We start from the raw sequence: 18,331 nt of genomic DNA on the forward strand, positions 1-18,331 counted from the left end.
GTAATATGTGGTGTAGTCACAGTGTGGCGGTATTTATCCCTTGTATATGGTATTATTGTTCATCTTAAAAAATGTATGTGACTCATTCCCTTAAAGAAAAATAAATAAAAATATACTTAAAGAGAGTACTGGATATTTAAAGAAATTTTTAATAGGCTAGAGTAGAATAGAGCCTGGCCAAAGGAGTCTTTCTTGTCTTGTTGGTGGCTTAAAAAATCTTTTGGCCAAAACAAAAGCTCCTGGCTATGTATGTGATATGGTGTTTGATGGGAATTGTTAATGTGTGATTGGTGAGAATGTGATGCAGAAGTGCAGTTTTTCCAAGAGTGGGTGCTCGGACTGTGGAAGGTTCGAGGGGTAGAGGCTGGGCGGAGTCTTAATAGGGCCCGAAAAATTTATCCAGGGTTTTGCTTCTTGTAATCCAGCATTTCTCAACTCCAGTCCTCAAGACCCATTAACAGGTGATGTTTTCATGATTTCCTTAGTATTGCATTGGTGATAGAATTAATGCTTGAGCAGGTGATGAAATTCTCACCTGTGCAAAACTAAGGATATCCTGAAAACTAGACCTGTTGGTAGGTTTTGAGGACAGGAGTTGAGAAACACTGCTGTAACCGATGTGTTATGAATGAGTCACCGTAGGAGGCAAAAACAGAAATACTAGCTAAGTCCAGAAAACCAGAGAAGTTGGCAGCTATCGGATTGCAGACCCCTGAACCTAACAACAACAACTAGCAGTAGCCGTGCGGGGTTCCTATGGTGCCCTAGACCCCTCGATCACAGCCAGAGAACTACATAGCCCAAAAACAGAAAGGGAAATCTAAACTGCCCCAGAGCAGACCCCAAAGCAATAGGCAGCCCCCAACATATAATGACGGTGAAGCAAGATGAAAAAACACTCACACAGATAGAAAGATAGGCTGAGCAAATGATGGGGCCCAAGCTAACTAAATAGAACAGAATAGAAAAGCTGCTGTCTGCAATCCGCCAAAACCCTCTCAAAAACAAGAGCCAACCGACTGATAGGGAAAAAAGCCCTGAAGACGCTAGGCTTCAAAAAGACTATATCAGTACTCAGGTATTATCTGAAGACAGAGCAAAAAGGAATTCAGCTCACCCAGCAGGGAAAGGCAGAAATCCAGAAAAACAGGGCAAAACAAAACCAAAACACAAATGCAAAAAGTAGAGCAGAAAACTTAGCTTTTGAGGAGCAGGAATCAGACTGGTCTCCAAGAATCCCTCAGAGTAATCACCCGCAAGGCAGAAGGGCGTCGGCTGCCTTACATCCAGTCAGCAATCCCAGTCACCCAGTCATCATCATTCTGCTCAGGTGCTTTGTAATCAGCCTCACTACCTTCCTTCACCAGAAGAGGGAGTTCATCAGACCTCAATGGTGAAGGGGAAAATGAACTCACAACACCGATGCTTTAACAAGCTCTCATCTTCCTCGTAGACCTGGTTTATACTGTACATGAACTGGACATTAGCAATATTTTTCTCAATCCACTTGAAAAGTTGTATGGGTGTAATAGGGAATCTGTCACCCCCTGGGGCATATATAACCTATTAATATGGGCATACAGGTGATAAAATGTTAAACTAGTCCTAACTGTATGCCTCATATTAATGGTCTTGTTGTGGAGAAAACTTATTTTATTTCTTTATGCTAATTATATCTTCCAGGCTGCAGGGAGCACAGTGCATCAAAGAAATCCCTGCCTCCTGCCTTCATTATAATATCACCCCCTCCCATGCACATCACAGTGCCCAGTGATGGGCAGTTGTGGCACTGGTGTTCCGTGCCTCTGCCCTCCACTCCCTCCACAATCCTTACCCTACCTCCCTTCTATGGGCAGCTCATCCTATACGCCCATATTAATGTTATACACGTCCCAGGGGGTGGCAGATTCCATTTAAGATTTGGTCTGAATATGTCCTCTGGAGGCTAGCTCGAGCTGCAAGGCATTTCATGGTGCCTCCTAAACCATCACATACACCTTTGTCATGAGCTGTGGCAAGAAAAGTGCCATTCAGCTTCCTTTCCAAAATCTTTCTTGTGATGGCAAAGATTCATAAAGTTTTTCATATTTTTAAACTGTGCAGAAGAGCCATTCGAGAAGTAGTAGTCCTTGCTGAAACTTAGTAGGATGTCAGTTTTTATCACTGAAATCAATTTTTGGGAACAAATGAACAGCTATTTAATTATGAAGTAAGCACTCAGATATCAGAACTACATTTTGTATTTTATTTCTGATGGTAAGCAGAGCCGGCTTATTACTATTCAGCTAAGCAGACAACAGACCAGACGGTGAGCTCATTGCACAGGGCGCTGGGGGGAGACACTGCTCAAGAGAAACAGTGCACAAGGAAGAACCTGCACAAGGAAGACACTGCAGGGACCAGCCCCTGAAATGAGCATCACTGTTGATGCTTTGTGTCAGGGTGGCAAACAAACTAAAGGGAGTGTCGGGATGTCCCAGCCCCCTCCCCTTCTATGACGCTTCATTTAAGGACGGAAAGGGGAGTGACAGCAGTTTCATCCAGCAGAAAACAATTCGTTTGAGTATCCCATCGTGCAATGAGGATTCTCAAATGAATCGTCAAAGGAAATAGGTAATATAAACAGAACCCTATGTTACAGTACGGAGTAGGGAATTTTACCATGACTTGAATTACAAAAGTTATTAGGTTTTAAAGATTTATTAATTGAAATTTAATTTTGGGTCTCGGACTAACCCTTTTAAGGACTATCAACTAGTCACAGAAATGTTCTACAATGTCTTCTGCACCTTTAGAAACAGTGTCTAAAGTACATCTGTCACCAGATATTCATTGTTTATAAGTTATACGATCTACCATGGCCTCTTCGAAAGAATTTAATATTTCTTCTTGGAGAGCCATTACTGGAGTATATTTTTGCAGATATTTAGGTAACAGTTTGAACTCTTTATTTTAGACACATACTTTGTAATCACCATGGTTGAATTCACCAATCTGAATATCTTTCAGCTTGCCTCCTTCAATCATAAGCTTAGTGTTCTAGTGTGCTGTACATGTGCACACAGAGTGTGTACCACTACCACCAGCCAGCACACAATTCTTAGGTCAAAGGGCAGCACATTTTGAAAATCCAATTTTGGAAGAAGTTGCATTTAAAAAAAATAAAAATTCATAGGTCTCTTTCAAATTGGCAAGAACCAGCCTCTTTTCCACATGAGTTTCCTTACCGTTCACCTTCATTTCAGCTCACTTCATCAGTATCAAACCTTGCACTACAGATTTGCCTGGTTTAAGATCAGGACGACTCATGAAACTTTTTTTATAGAATAGAAAAATTTACATACATCAATGCAAATATTACCTGAAGCATGCATACTATTGACAATGATTAACCAAAGCCTGTTATCATATGCATACTGTGCTGTTACGAGATGGTGGGTAAAAAAATACCTATTCCAGGCATAAAAACATTGAATCAAAATGAAAATAAACCAAAAACTGGGAAGTGGAGGGAAGGAGGGGAGAAAATAATATGCCTGAAACAGGTACATCTCTTACATATTGATCATCCAACATGGGTGCGTTACCTTAAACTCTCTTTGAAAGTTATGATGGACTGTTGGCAGTGGATTATGTGGGGGTAAACCACTATTTGGGTGCATGGCAGAGCTCGGAAGGGAAGCAGCGCCATTTGACTTTTTTGGCTGGAATTGGGATTGGACGCCATGCCGCGTTTGGAAAGCCCCTGATGTGCCTAAACAGTGGAAACCCCTGACAAATGACACCAATTTGGAAACTAGATGACCTAAGGAACTTATCTAGATGTGTGGTGAGCACTTTGAACCCCCAAGGGCTTCACAGAAGCTTATAACTCCCGGGCGTGAAAATAAAAAAAATCATATTTTTTCCACAAACATGATCTTTTAGTCCCCAATTTTTTTATTTTCCCAAGGGTAACAGGAGAAATTGGACCCCAAAAGTTGTTGTCCAATTTGTCCTGAGTCCGCTGATACCCCATATGTGGGAGAAAACTACTGTATGGGCACACGTCGTGGCTTGGAAGGGAAGTAGTGACGTTTTGGAATGCAGACTTTGATGGACTGGTTTGCGGGTGTCATGTCACGTTTGGAGAGCCTCTGATGTGCCTAAACTGTTGAAACTCCCCACAAGTGACCCCATTTTAGAAACTAGATGCCCCCCCCACGGAACTTATCTAGATGTGTGTTGAGCACTTTGAACCTCCCAGTGCTTCACAGAAGTTTATAACGCCCAGGCGTGAAAATAAAAAAAGCATATTTTTTCCACAAACATGATCTTTTAGTCCCCAATTTTTTTATTTTCTCAAGGGTAACAGGAGAAATTGGACCCCAAAAGTTGTTGTCCAATTTGTCCTGAGTCCGCTGATACCCCATATGTGGGAGAAAACTACTGTACGGGCACACGTCAGGGCTCAGAAGGGAAGTAGTGACGTTTTGGAATGCAGACTTTGATGGAATGGTTTGAGGGTGTCATGTCGCGTTTGGAGAGTCTCTGATGTGCCTAAACTGTTGAAACTCCCCACAATTGACCCCATTTTGGAAACTAGACCCCCCCACGGAACTCATCTAGATGTGTGGTGAGTACTTTGAACCCCCAAGTGCTTCACAGAAGATTATAACGTCCGGGCGTGAAAATAAAAAAATCATATTTTTTTCCACAAAAATTATATTTTTGCCCTCAATTTTTAATTTTCCTAAGAGTAACAGGAGAAATAAGACCCCAGAAGTTGTTTTGCAATTTGTCCTGAATAGGCTGATACCCCATATGTGGGGGTAAACCACTGTTTTGGTGCATGGCAGAGGTTGGAAGGGAAGCAGCGCCATTTGACTTTTTCAACGCAGAATGGGCTGGAATTGAGATCATGGAGAGCACCTGATGTGCCCAAACAGTGGAAACTCCCCAATTCTAACTCCAACCCTAACCCCAACACTCCCCTAACCCTAATCTCAGCCCTAGTCCTAGCCCTAACCCTAGCCCTAACCCTAGCGGGAAAATGGAAATAAATACATTTTTTTTAATTTTATTAATTTTCCCTAACTAAGGGGGTGATAACGGGGGGTTTGATTTACTATTTATGGCGGGTTTTTATTTTTGGCAGCTGTCACACGCTAAAAGATGCTTTTTATTGTAAAAATAGTTTTTGCATCACCACATTTTGAGACCTATAATTTTTCCGTATTTTGACCCACAGAGTCATGTGAGGTCTTATTTTTTGCGGGACGAGTTGACGCTTTTATTGGTATCATGTTCGGGCATGTGACATTTTTTGATAGCTTTTTATTCCGATTTTTGGGACGCAGAATGATCAAAAACCAGTATTTCAAGAATTTCTTTTGGAGAGTGCGTTTACACCGTTCCGCATGCAGTAAAATTGATAAGGCGGTTTTATTCTTCGGGTCAGTATGGTTACAGCAATACCTCATTTATTTTTTTTTTATGTTTTGGCTCTTTTATGCAATGAAAACAATTTTATATAAAAGATAATTATTTTTGCATCGCTTTATTCTGCGAGCTATAACTTTTTTATTTTTTCGCTGATGATGCTGTATGGCGGCTCGTTTTTTGCGGGAGAAGATGACGTTTCAGCGGTACCATGGATATTTATATGCGTCTTTTTTATCGCGCGTTATTGCACTTTTTGTTCGGTGGTATGATAATAAATCATTATTTTTTGCTTCGTTTTTTATTTTTTAAGGGGTTCGCTAAAGGGGTTAACTAATGGGACAGTTTTATAGGGCAGGTCGTTACGGACGCGGCGATACCAAATATGTGTACTTTTATTGTTTTGTTTTTTTTTATTTCCAAAAAATGAATTTATTAGGGAATTTTTTTTTTTTTTTAATTTATTTAGCGATTTTTTTAAAATTATTTTTACACTTTTTTTAACTTTATTAGGTTGTCCTAGGGGGGGACATCACTGTCCTGTGAGAGATCGCTGATCTGTCACATCACAGATCACTGTGGCGATCTGTCACAGGCATAGACGCAGACTTCCTCATGCCTGCGCTTTGCAGGCACTGAGGAAGCCAGCTCCCTGCAGGCCCCCGAAGGGATGGCGCCCCCCGCAGCAGCGCTGCACATTGCGCTGCTGTAAGGGGCTCAGGGAAGCACGGAGGGAGCCCCCTCCCTGCCGATGCTTCCCTTTAACCCCCGGTACACCGCGATCGTGTTTGATCACGGTGTGCAAGGGGTTAACGTGTCGGGGGCGGTCTGTGACTGCCCCTGACACATAGTGCCGGGTTTCAGCTGTGATAATCAGCTCAAAAGAATTTAAAAAATAGAGGAAAAATTCATTGGTTCACTTTGACATAGAATCACCTATCCATGGAACATCATCACGGAAACAATATTTGTCCTATGCACCTGACGAATTTCCGTACTTGACTTCAGAGTAGATCACTGGGATCAAGAGATGTGAGGTGTTTGTGAGGAACGAATTCAACCTATACAATTTCTCCCACATAGAACTGTTGCTTCATAAACATCAACAGATGTCCATACAAGTGAACCTATAGCAATATAGTCTAGGACTTCACAGAATACTGAATAATAGTGACATGACTATACAGCAAATCAGAAACAGCAAAAATGAAACAAAAATAACAGCAATACTAAATAGATACAAAAATCAGGATACTGAATAATAGTGACATGACTATACAGCGATTCAGAAACAACAAAAATGAAGCAAAAATAATAATAATACTAAATAGATATAAAAATCAGGAAAATATAACAATTTTCTGGTGAGAACGCAACACACAAAAAGACATAAAACATACAATAGCTAAGACAGCGAAGACAGCAGATATATCAACACCATAGTGAGTCCGTGTTAGGACACCACATGAAAACCTCAGTATAAGTAAATAGACCCATATCCAGAAGGAGGCGCATACATATAAAGAAATAAATAGAAGAGAAATACAAGAAAAAATTTACTTACTAAAATGTAAACAGTATCATATAGGCTAAACTGTCCAATCTAAAGAATAACATCAATGATTAATTTAAACAGACAGATGGTTAGTCCATATAAGGATAACCAGCATGAGCCTCAGTATAAATAGATACATGTCTATGAAAAGGCACATATATGACCATATATCAGATGGGAAGCAGATATTGAAGTAAAAAAGGGCTAACATACAGACAAAGCCATATGAGCTTAAATCATCTATCTGAGACTATATCCATAATTAGCTTAACCTACAAGAAATCTAATTAGTACCTGTGGCCATAATGTGCTCTGAGGAGGCAGATACACTCTGCTGTGGTGCTGCCTGGCGCCTCAATGTGTGTTTCGTCCGCACGGCTTCTGATTGTGAAGTCCTAGACTATATTGCTATAGTTTGTGAGGAACCAAATTGACATGATGAGAGAATGGGAAGAGGTGGAGCAAGAGTTGAGGAAATACAGGGTAAGGAGAGATTTAATCACCATGGAATTGAGCGGAAGTGGTTTGGGAGTGAGTGCACTGAACAGAGTAGGTATGGAAGTTCTGAGAAGTAAAACTGAGGATATTGCATGACATGCTGGGGAAGGGTTCACAACTCCCCTTTTTGTAAACCACATTTGAGAGGATTTACAACATTCGCACAATGAAGTCACTACATCTCTATCTTCTGCTCTACGAGAGAAGTTTAGAAGGTTAATTGCAGGTCTCGTGGAAGTGCAAGACCGAGTTCAGTGTTCTCTAGCATGAACACAGGTCCAGAGTGAACTATGGGATAACCTGAAACATATTGTATTCTTTATTTATGAGCCACTGCCCATGTAACCTATGACAAAGGATACGTTCCCTGATTTCTCCCTTTGCAGCCAACCACACTAACTGGTGAGTAGTTCAGTGACATGGGTGTCAGAATCTCACCTGCACTGCATCGTCCTTGGCACCCATATCAGGCAATCTCAGACAGGGGTACAGTGCCAGTACTGGGAATTGTGGTGAATAACAGGAAAATACTTCATGCACATCTCCCCTTCGACATCCTAGCCTATGAGGGAGCCCATCCTTATCAGTTTGATACAGAAGGATATTGAAGGATAGAGGATGCAATCCTCTTCCAAAGTAGACAGGATCGGGTGCTCAGACACCAGTGTTGGGACTCTGAGGGGTCCTGTAAGATGAAGGCCAACCCAATACCCTCCTCCTGCCTGAAATACATGTGCCAGGGGTAATAGTGTTGGTACTAAGGGTAAAATATGACTTGTAATGTGGTGTCTGTTCTATTTTTGATAACCAGCACAAAACTTACAGCTGTGGGCTGCATCCCTCAGCTGTCAGCTTTATCATGGCTGGTTATCAAGAATAGAGGGGTCCCCATGCCATTTTTAAAGAAAATTAAAATAATTTGAAAAAAATGGCGTGGGGTCCCCACATTTTTGACAAAGAGTCAAGCTAAAGCAGACAGGCTAGTAAGGGGCCATGGATATTGGCCCCCAGCCTAAAAATAGGAGCCCACAGCTGCCCCAGAAAAGGTGGATCTATTAGATTCCCATTGTGGCAATTTGCCCGGCTCTTCGAATTTGCCCTATTGCAGTGGCGAGTGGGTTAATATTTGTGGGGTCACCTTTTTATTGTAAAGGATTATCTTCCAGGTAGTGTCCTCCCAATAGCATGGAAGAAGTCATTTATATAAAGTCATTAAATATGATTTATCAACAACAAGGCATCTGATTTGGAATATACAGATAGGACTGTTTTCAGCATTCTACAACCTGTATGCCCATATTAATAGATGTCATATGTAGTGACAAATTCCCTTTAATATTTCAACACACCAGTGTGCTTTGTTTGTGTAACGAATGGAAGCGGAGGCAGAGATGGTGAAGTTCACATTCGTTTTTATTTTTTAAGTGGAACCTCGGGACCACGGTCCGGGGGGCTCCGAAGAGAGCGTGACTAGTGAGCCCCGGGCACCCGTAGTAAAGCCCCTCAGGCAGGGCCAGAATGGAATACCCAAAGGACACAGGTGCCACCTCCAGTTAGACCCCGAACACGTGGCAGCTGTCCCAGCAGGGCCAAAAGGGATAACAAAAGTTACAGCAGAGTCCATAATGCGCTGGGTCCTGGATCCGGTTAGTTGGTAAGGAGTCGATTCCAGTGACATTCACACAGTCCTTGGACTCGGATGGCTGTAGGCAGAACGGGATGGCTTAGGCCCAGATGGTTGCTGATATAGCCAGGTAACACAGGATACTGATATGCTGTGGAAACAGAGAGCATTAGACAATGCACAGAGACTGCAGATGCAGCACAGACAGGTTAGCATGGAACCGGATGTAGCAATGATAGATACTCATTGCTCCTGCGCTCTCCCTATGGAGGAGAGGCCAGAAATAGCAGCCAGTGAGCTGCCATTGGTTAATTGTATTTTTTGAATAATGCGCGCTGCCCCTTTAAGAAGGCAAGAGAGCGGGCGGGCATGCCCTAATAGTCTTAGCTACAGATCTCCTCACAGGGCGCCAGGAGGAGGAGGCAGGAGGGAGGACAGAACGCTGAGCAGCAGCATGAGATCCAGAGGAGGCCGGCTGCTGCCTATGTGAGGCTCGAGGTGAGTGCCCAGAACGGAAAGCAGCGGCAAGCCTGGACACAGCGCCAGGACGGGGGCCAGGTGTAACAGCGACAGACCTGGGCACAGCGCCAGGACTTGGACCGGGTGTAACAGTATCCCCCTCTTTACACCCCCTCTTCTTCAAGCCTGCGTAGAACCATTTAAGGAGGAGAGGAGCCTGGATGTTCTCCCTAGGCTCCCAAGATCTCTCCTCAGGACCAAAACTCTTCCAGTCCACCAGGTAGTAGGTCTTACCCCTTACTTTTTTTATGGCCAGAATATGTTTTACCTCAAAAACATCATCCTTCGAGACAGGGTCAGGAGTGGTACCCGGATCCTTAAAGAAGGGACTCAAAACTACTGGTTTGAGGAGAGAAACATGAAAGGAGTTAGGCACACGAAGAGAAGCGGGCAACTTCAGTTTGTACGAGACTGGATTGATCTGTCTCAAGATCTCAAACGGTCCGATGAACCGGGGACCCAATTTGTAGGATGGCATTTTTAACCGGATGTACTTAGAAGAGAGCCATACCTTGTCTCCGGGGCGAAAGATAGGTGCATCCAAACGTCTCTTGTCCGCATGCCTTTTCATACGCTGGGAGGCTTTCTCCAGAGCAGTTTTGGTATCCCTCCAGACCTTAGAGAAATCTTCAGAGAAGGTATCGGCAGCTGGAATGCCAGATGATCCGGAGAAGGGAAGAGGTACTCCGGGTTGCAATCCGAAGACAATCTGAAAGGGAGACTTTCTAGAAGATTCACTTACTTGATTGTTGTAAGAAAATTCAGCCCAGGACAGCAAGTCTACCCAGTCGTCATGATGGGCGTTAACAAAGTGACGCAGGAATCCAGCCAGGATTTTATTTGTCCTCTCCACTTGTCCATTGGACTGGGGATGGTACGCTGAGGAAAAATCCAGTTCAATTCTTACCAGTTTACAAACTGCTCTCCAGAATCTTGAGGTGAACTGGACTCCTCTGTCGGACATGATGTGGAGAGGGAAACCATGGAGACAGAAGATGTGCCGAATGAACAGGTCCGCCAACTCAGGAGCAGTTGGAAGACCGGGTAGTGGAACGAAGTGAGCCATTTTAGAGAAGCGATCCACCACTACCCACACCACAGAAAACCAGATGAGACCGGGAGATCTGTGATGAAGTCCATCGCGATATGTTGCCAGGGAGCAGACGGAATTGGAAGAGACTGAAGCCTACCTGTGGGTAGATGCTTGGCCGTCTTGTTACGAGCACAGGAAGGACAGGCTGTGACGTACTCCAGAATGTCCTTAGCCATGGCAGGCCACCAGTAGTACCGGGAGATGAGTTGCAGAGTCTTTCTCTGGCCGGCGTGCCCAGCCAAGTTGGACGAGTGACCCCACCGAAGAACACGAGTACGCTCAGAAGCTGACACAAAAGTCTTCCCGGGAGGCAGCCGGGCAAGATCAGTAGAAGCGACCGTGACTAACCTTGAGGGTTCAATGATGTGCTGCGGTTCTTCTTCTTCATCGGGAGGTAGAAAGGCTCTGGAAAGTGCGTCTGCTTTGACATTTTTGTCAGCTGGGCGAAAATGAAGAACAAAGTTAAAACTTTCAAAAAACAAAGCCCAGCAGGCTTTACGAGGATTCAGCCTTTGTGCAGTTTGGAGGTAAGCAAGGTTCTTGTGATCGGTGTATACGACTACCTGATGAAGAGCTCCTTCTAGAAGATGCCTCCACTCCTGCAGAGCCAATTTGATAGCCAACAATTCCCGATCGCCAACAGAATAATTCCTCTCTGCGGAAGAAAAAACCTTGGAAAAAAAAACACAGGAATGCATTCGCCCGGAGGACGATTTCTGGGTTAGTACGGCTCCCGCACCTACTGAAGAGGCATCGACCTCAAGAAAAAATTGTTCATTGGAGTTAGGACGATGAAGAACAGGTGCGATTGCAAAAGCCTTTTTGAGAGAAACAAAGGCCTCCTCAGCCTCAGGAGGCCAAACCTTCGCATTTGTACCTTTCCGGGTTAGAGCTAAGATGGGCACCACTCAGGTGGAGAAGTTAGGAATTAATTGCCTGTAGTAGTTGGCGAAGCCCAGGAATCGCTGTATGGCCTTCAACCCAGACAGACGAGGCCACTTGAGTACAGCCGATAACTTCTCCGGATCCATTTTTAATCCTGTGGAGGAAACAATGTAACCGAGGAAAGGCAAAGAAGATTGTTCAAAGAGGCACTTTTCAAACTTGGCATACAGTCTGTTCTCCCTGAGCCTCTGTAAGACCAGGCGCACTTGTCTGCGATGCGAGACCAAGTCAGCAGAAAAAATCAGAATTTCGTCTAGGTAGACAACAACACAGGTGTAAAGCAGGTCCCTGAAAATGTCATTGACGAACTCTTGGAAAACAGCGGGTGTATTGCTTAGACCAAACGGCATTACCAGGTACTCATAGTGACCATCACGGGTGTTGAAGGCTGTTTTCCATTCGTCTCATCTCTGATTCTGATCAAATTGTAAGCACCTCTGAGATCCAGCTTGGTGAAGATCCTGGCCCCTCGGAGACGGTCAAACAGTTCTGAAATTAGAGGCAAAGGGTACCTGTTTTTTACCGTGATCTGGTTCAGCCCACGTTAGTCGATACAGGGCTGCAGGGATCCGTCCTTTTTCTTCACGAAGAAGAAGCCTGCTCCTGCCGGTGATGATGATTTTTGGAAAAACCCTCTGGCCAAGTTCTCCTGGATGTAGTCCGACATAGCCTGAGTCTCTGCCTGGGAAAGAGGGTAAACTCTCCCACGGGGAGGAGATGTTCCAGGAAGAAGGTCTATTGGACAGTCATACGACCTGGGGGGGGGGGTTTCAGCCTCCTTTTTCCCAAAGACATCCGAGAAGGACCAGTAAGCAGATGGTAATCCAGGCAGGGTGGCAGGTTGGACCGGGGGTGAAGCTGGTTCAATCAAGGTTAAACAATGGTCCGGGCAGGAATCTCCCCAACGTAGATTTTCGCCTGTTCTCCAATTAAGGACTGGTTTATGTTTCTGAGACAAAAGCAAACCTAGAAGCAAGGGGTGAGACAAACCAGGGTACACATAAAAACGGATTCTTTCAGAATGCATAAGACCTACCCGGAGTTCCACTGACTCAGTCTGGAACTGGACGGGTTTGGTCAGAGGCTGGCCATCGACAGCGGTTACCCACAACTGATTGGGAAGAGCCTGAACTGGTAAGTGGTAGCGATCCACAATCGTCTACTGGATAAAGCTTCCGGCAGCTCCAGAGTCCAACAGACAGAGTCAAGAAAATTTTATTGCTCCGCAGGTCACGGAGACTGAGATCTGCAACGAAGGAGAGGAACGTTCTCTACCTAGGATGGCCTCTCCTACCGAGCCTAGGCACAGGAGTTTTCCGACTTCTTTGGACAGGAGCGGATCAGGTGTTCAGAACTACCACAGTACAGACAGCTTCCGTCTTTGCGATGCACCTCCTGGCGGCGGCTGGCCAGACTTACTCGATCTACCTCCATAGCCTCAGGAGAAGAGGATGAGGTAGATGTTTTGGAAGAATTAGAGTCCAGGTGGTAGGACCTCCTGTTACGCTTAATCTCCATGGAATGCTCCTAAAAACGCAGGTCAATCTGGGTCGCCAAGGAAATCAGGTCATCCAAGATGATAGGCCTGTCCCGTCCCGCCAGCTCATCCTTAATTTTTCCAGATAGGCCCTCCCAGAATGTAGCCAGCAAGGCCTCTTCGTTCCAGGATAGCTCAGACGAGAGGGTGCGGAACTGAACAGCATACTGAGCCACCGTGAGGGCTCCTTGGTGTAAGCGAACAGGGCAGAAGCGGTCGACGTGACCCAGCCGGGTTCATCAAAGGTCCTGCGAAAAGTCTCTAGGAAAGATTGAAGATCATTAACCAGCGGGTCTCCTCTGTCCCATAACGGATTCCACCAGGCGAGAGCTAGATGTGACATAATGAAGCCCACTTTGGCAAGGTCAGAAGAAAACATATGCCCCAAGATTTCGAAGTGCAGGGTACACTGATTGAGAAAACCCCGACACTGCGTGGGATCACTATGGAAGCGGGTAGGAACCGCCAGGCGGGGCCCCTTGCTTGTCATGACAGCAGGTACCTGGGTGTTGCTAGATGAATCAGGAGCAGCCGGGTTCTGCAGGGAATCCATGCTGGTGAACAGGTTACATAGATACGTCGTGATCTTATCCTGTTGATCTCTTAAACGGGTCACCTCTTGGCACAACTCCATCATCGGAGGCCTCTGGGGTCCAGCGGATTCCATGGCCAGAGCAATCTGTAACGAATGGAAGTGGAGGAAGAGATGGTGAAGTTCACATTCGTTTTTATTTTTTAAGTGGAACCTCGGGACCACGGTCCGGGGGGCTCCGAAGGGGGCGTGACTAGTGAGCCCCGGGAACCCGTAGTAAAGCCCCTCAGGCAGGGCCAGAATGGAATACCCGGAGGACACAGGTGCCACCTCCAGTTAGACCCCGAACACGTGGCAGCTGTCCCAGCAGGACCAAAAGGGATAACAAAAGTTACAGCAGAGTCCGTAATGCACTGGGTCCAGGATCCGGTTAGTTGGTAAGGAGTCGGTTCCAGTGACCTTCACACAGTCCTTGGACTTGGATGGCTGTAGGCAGAACGGGATGGCTTAGGCCCAGATGTTTGCTGATATAACCAGGTAACACAGGATACTCATATGCTGTGGAAACAGAGAGCATTAGACAATGCACAGAGACTGTAGATGCAGCGCAGACAGGTTAGCATGAGAACCGGATGTAGCAATGATAGATACTCGTTGCTCTGGCGCTCTCCCTATGGAGGAGAGGCCAGAAATAGCAGCCAGTGAGCTGCCATTGGTTAACTGTATTTTTTGAATAATGCACGCCACCCCTTTAAGAAGGCAAGACAGCGGGAGGGCGTGCCCTAATAGTCTTAGCTACAGATCTCCTCACAGGGCGCCAGGAGGAGGCAGGAGGGAGGACACAAAGCTGAGCAGCAGCATGAGATCCAGAGGAGGTCGGCTGCTGCCTATGTGAGGCTCGATGTGAGTGCCCAGAGTGGAAAGCAGCAGCAGGCCTGGACGCAGCGCCAGGAAGGGGGCCAGGTGTAACAGCGACAGACCTGGGCGCAGCACCAGGACGGGGACTGGGTGTAACAGTTTGATATTATTCATTCTCACTATTCTGACAGCCTATTTGATTGCCCTGCCAGCAGCTAGTTGACTTATCAAAAATACTCTCCATTCTTAAGAATGAAGGATTTTTTCATTTTATAGTGTACTAGCTGAAGAGCCTGGCATTGCCCGGGCATAGTAACTAACTGTGGGTCCCGCTCTCCCTTAACAGCCCCACTCTCCACCCGCCATCACGCTCTCTCCTTCTGCAGCCCCGCTCTCCACCTGTTGTCCCTCTCTCTCCCTCTGCAGCCCTGTTGTCCATGCGCCGTGCCGTTCTATCCCTCCACAGCCCCACTCTCCATCCATGTACCGCTATACCTAAACAGCCCCACTCTCTCCCTCCACAGCTCCGCTCTCTCCCTCCACAGCCCCGCTCTCCATGTGCTGTCCTGCTCTATCCCTCTGCAGCCACACTCTCCATCTGTGTCCCGCTCTCCCTCCACAATCCCACTCCCAACGTGCCATCCCGCTCTATCCCACGCCAAGCTCTCTCCCTTGCAGCTTCGCTCTCCACCCGCGTCCCGCACGTTCCCTCTGCAATCCCGCTCTCTAGCTCCCAGTGGGCAGGGCTATGTGGAGTGGGCATGGCTTGATTCATACACATTCACACATACATACACTCAGCTTTATATATAGATAGCTTGTTGCCTAGGTTACCGACCACCTTGCAGTCTAAGAGTCTACACGTGCCCCCTGAAGCTGAATACACAGCATCTGGCCAGTTGTGGCAGCATAGCTAAAGTTTGTAAAGTGGCATCTGAACAAACTACAAGATGTCTAGAACAATGTTGTTTGGACAGATGAAACCAAAGTAGAGATGTCTGGCCGTACTCGGTTTCAAGAGCCCAAAATGTTATCAAGAAATTTTCCATTCATGGTACAGTCAAGAACCTTTCAAGTCATGATGTAAACAGAGGAGAATTGATGAGAAGGTCCTACAGAAGCAGGTTTGAAATATGGCAAAGAAGGCTAGTACAAAACCCAAAGAACTTCACACTTAGGTAGAGACATCAGGAGTCTATGGGCAAAGCTCAAAGACAACACCATTGCTTAAAGGGGTTGTCCACTGCTAGGACAACCACTTATTGAGCTAAATGTTTGGCCCCGAAAAAATAAAAAAGCATGTACTCACCTCCCATGCTAGCACCATTTCAGCGGTGTCGGCACTCGTGGTCTTGTCATAAAAACCGCAAGTGAGCCTGACGCACAATCAGCGCTGACATCACTGTCTCCGTCTTCGTACAAATTGAACATAAAAAGGAAGTCAGGGCTGCAGCTGATCTCTGACTTCCTCTTCATGTTCAATTCATAAGAAGGCGGAAACAGTGACACCAGCACTAATTGGGCACCGGGCTCACGTATCATGACAACCGCACAAGTGCCCGGGACTGTGACTGCCAACACAGCTGGAAAGGCGCCAGCACGGAAGGTGAGTGTACGTGTTTTCATTTTATTGAGGCCAAACATTTAGATAAAGGCAGGGTTGTCCTAGTAGTGGACAGCCCCTTTAAAGATAAACAAATTAAGTTTTACATAGACAAGCCACAATATGCTTACAGATTGTGAAAAAAGGAACATACCCCCCAGACAAGAATATCTTCCATTTTCCATTAAGAATTAGGTGCGATATTTGTCCATGCTGTGTAAACACTAGGTATGTCTAAGATTGCGACGCATACAGTATATCACAAAAGTGAGTGCACCCCTCAAATTTTTGTACATTTTTTTATATCTTTTCATGGGACAACACTAACCATCTGAGGCTGGTTTCACATTAGCGCTTTTTAAGCGCACGCACGGCCGGGGGTAGCTCCACCCCCGAGCCGGCTCTCTGCCCGGCGTGCCCGCCCCTTGCTTGTAGCGCCGCCTCCTAGCGCACAGCGGCGCCTGCGATCGGCGCACCCTATCTTTAGCATAGGGTGCGCAGATCGTGCGCAGGCCGTGCGCTAGTTGCGCTTTGACCTGCGCTGCGCACTTTTGACGGTGCGCCGTGCGCGCCAAAATCAAACTTTTCGGATTTTGGCGCGCACGGCGCACCGTCAAAAGTGCGCAGCGCAGGTCAAAGCGCAACTAGCGCACGGCCTGCACACGATCTGCGCACCCTATGCTAAAGATAGGGTGCGCCGATCACAGGCGCCGCTGTGCGCTAGGAGGCGGCGCTACAAGCAAGGGGCGGGCACGCCGGGCAGAGAGCCGGCTCGGGGGCGGAGCTACCCCCGGCCGTGCGTGCGCTTAAAAAGCGCTAATGTGAAACCAGCCTGACACTTTGATATAATGGCCGTGTACAGCTTGTATAGCAGTCAGTATAAATTTGCTGTGTTCTCCAAATAACTGAATACACAGCTATCAACGTCTAAACCACTGGCAAGAAAAGTGCCAGTACACCCCTAACTGAAAATGGCCAAATTGTGTCCAAAGTGTAAACATTTTGTGTGACCACCATTATTTTCATGCATTGCCTTAACTCTCTTGGACATGGAGTTCACTAGAGCTTCACAGGTTGTGGCTGGAATCCTCTTCCACTTCTTCATGATGACATCACAGTGCTGCTGGATGTTAGAAACCTTGCGCTCATCCACTTTCCATATGAGAATGCCCCACAGATGCTCAATATAGTTTAGGTCTGGAGACATGCTTGGCCAATCCAGCGCCTTCACCCTCAGTTTCTTAAGCAAGGCTGTGCTGGTCTTGAAGGTGAGTTTGGGGTTGTTATCATGTTGTAATACTGCCCTACAGCCCAGTTTCTGAAGGGAGGGGATCATGCTCTGCTTCAGGATGTCACAGTACATGTGGGCAATCATGGTTCTCTCAATGAACTGTAGGTCCCCACAGTCGGCAGCACTCATGCAGCCCCATACCATGACACTCCCACCACCATGCTTGACTGTAGGCAAGACACACTTGTCTTTGTGCTCTGCACCTGGTTGCCACCACATGCTTAACACTATCTGAAGCAAATAAGTTTATCTTGGTCTTATTAGACCACAGGACATAGCTCCTGTCGAGCATGGCGAGGCCAGTTCTGAGTGGAACCTGTCTTGTTAAACAGCTATATGGTCTTGGCCACTGTGCTGCAGCTCAGTTTCAGAGTGTTGGCAATCTTTTTATACCCTAGGCCATCTTTAGGTAGAGCAACAATTCTTTTTATCAGATCTTCAGAGAGTTCTTTGCATTGAGGTGCCATACTGAATTTCCAGTAACCACTATGAGAGTGTATGCAAGCAAGAACACCAAATTTAACACACCTGCTCCCCATTCACACGTGAGACCTTGTAACACTAATGAGCCACATGACACTGGGGAGGGAAAATATCTAATTGGGCATAATTTGGCCATTTTCACTTAGGGATGTACTCACTTTTGTTACCAGTGGTTTAGTCATTAATGGCTGTGTTGTGTATAGATCGCAAACCAAATTTATACTGTTATAGAAGCAGTTTACATACTACTTTACATTGTATCAAAGTGTCAGATCTTCAGTATTGTCACATGCAACTGTAAGAGGGTGAACTGTGATAACATCAGGAGAGCACTAGGACCCTGCGGGGTTTGCCTGTTGGCGCTAAGAGCAG

General features: G+C 46.0%; 1 protein-coding gene across 1 annotated transcript in view; it reads right to left on the reverse strand.

Moving 5' to 3' along the window:
* The window catches only part of FTCDNL1 (formiminotransferase cyclodeaminase N-terminal like), a 64,293-nt gene extending 46,688 nt beyond the window's left edge, over positions 1-17,605 (reverse strand). The window contains exon 1 of the mRNA XM_073551431.1: positions 17,302-17,605. Within this exon, the coding sequence (XP_073407532.1) occupies positions 17,302-17,605 (304 nt within the window). The remainder of the gene's footprint in view (positions 1-17,301) is intronic.
* Between the last annotated feature and the right edge of the window lie 726 nt (positions 17,606-18,331).

This window comes from Dendrobates tinctorius, unplaced genomic scaffold (assembly GCF_039654945.1).
Source record: "Dendrobates tinctorius isolate UK_male_01 unplaced genomic scaffold, ASM3965494v1 ptg000177l, whole genome shotgun sequence".
Taxonomy (NCBI): Eukaryota; Metazoa; Chordata; class Amphibia; order Anura; family Dendrobatidae; genus Dendrobates; species Dendrobates tinctorius.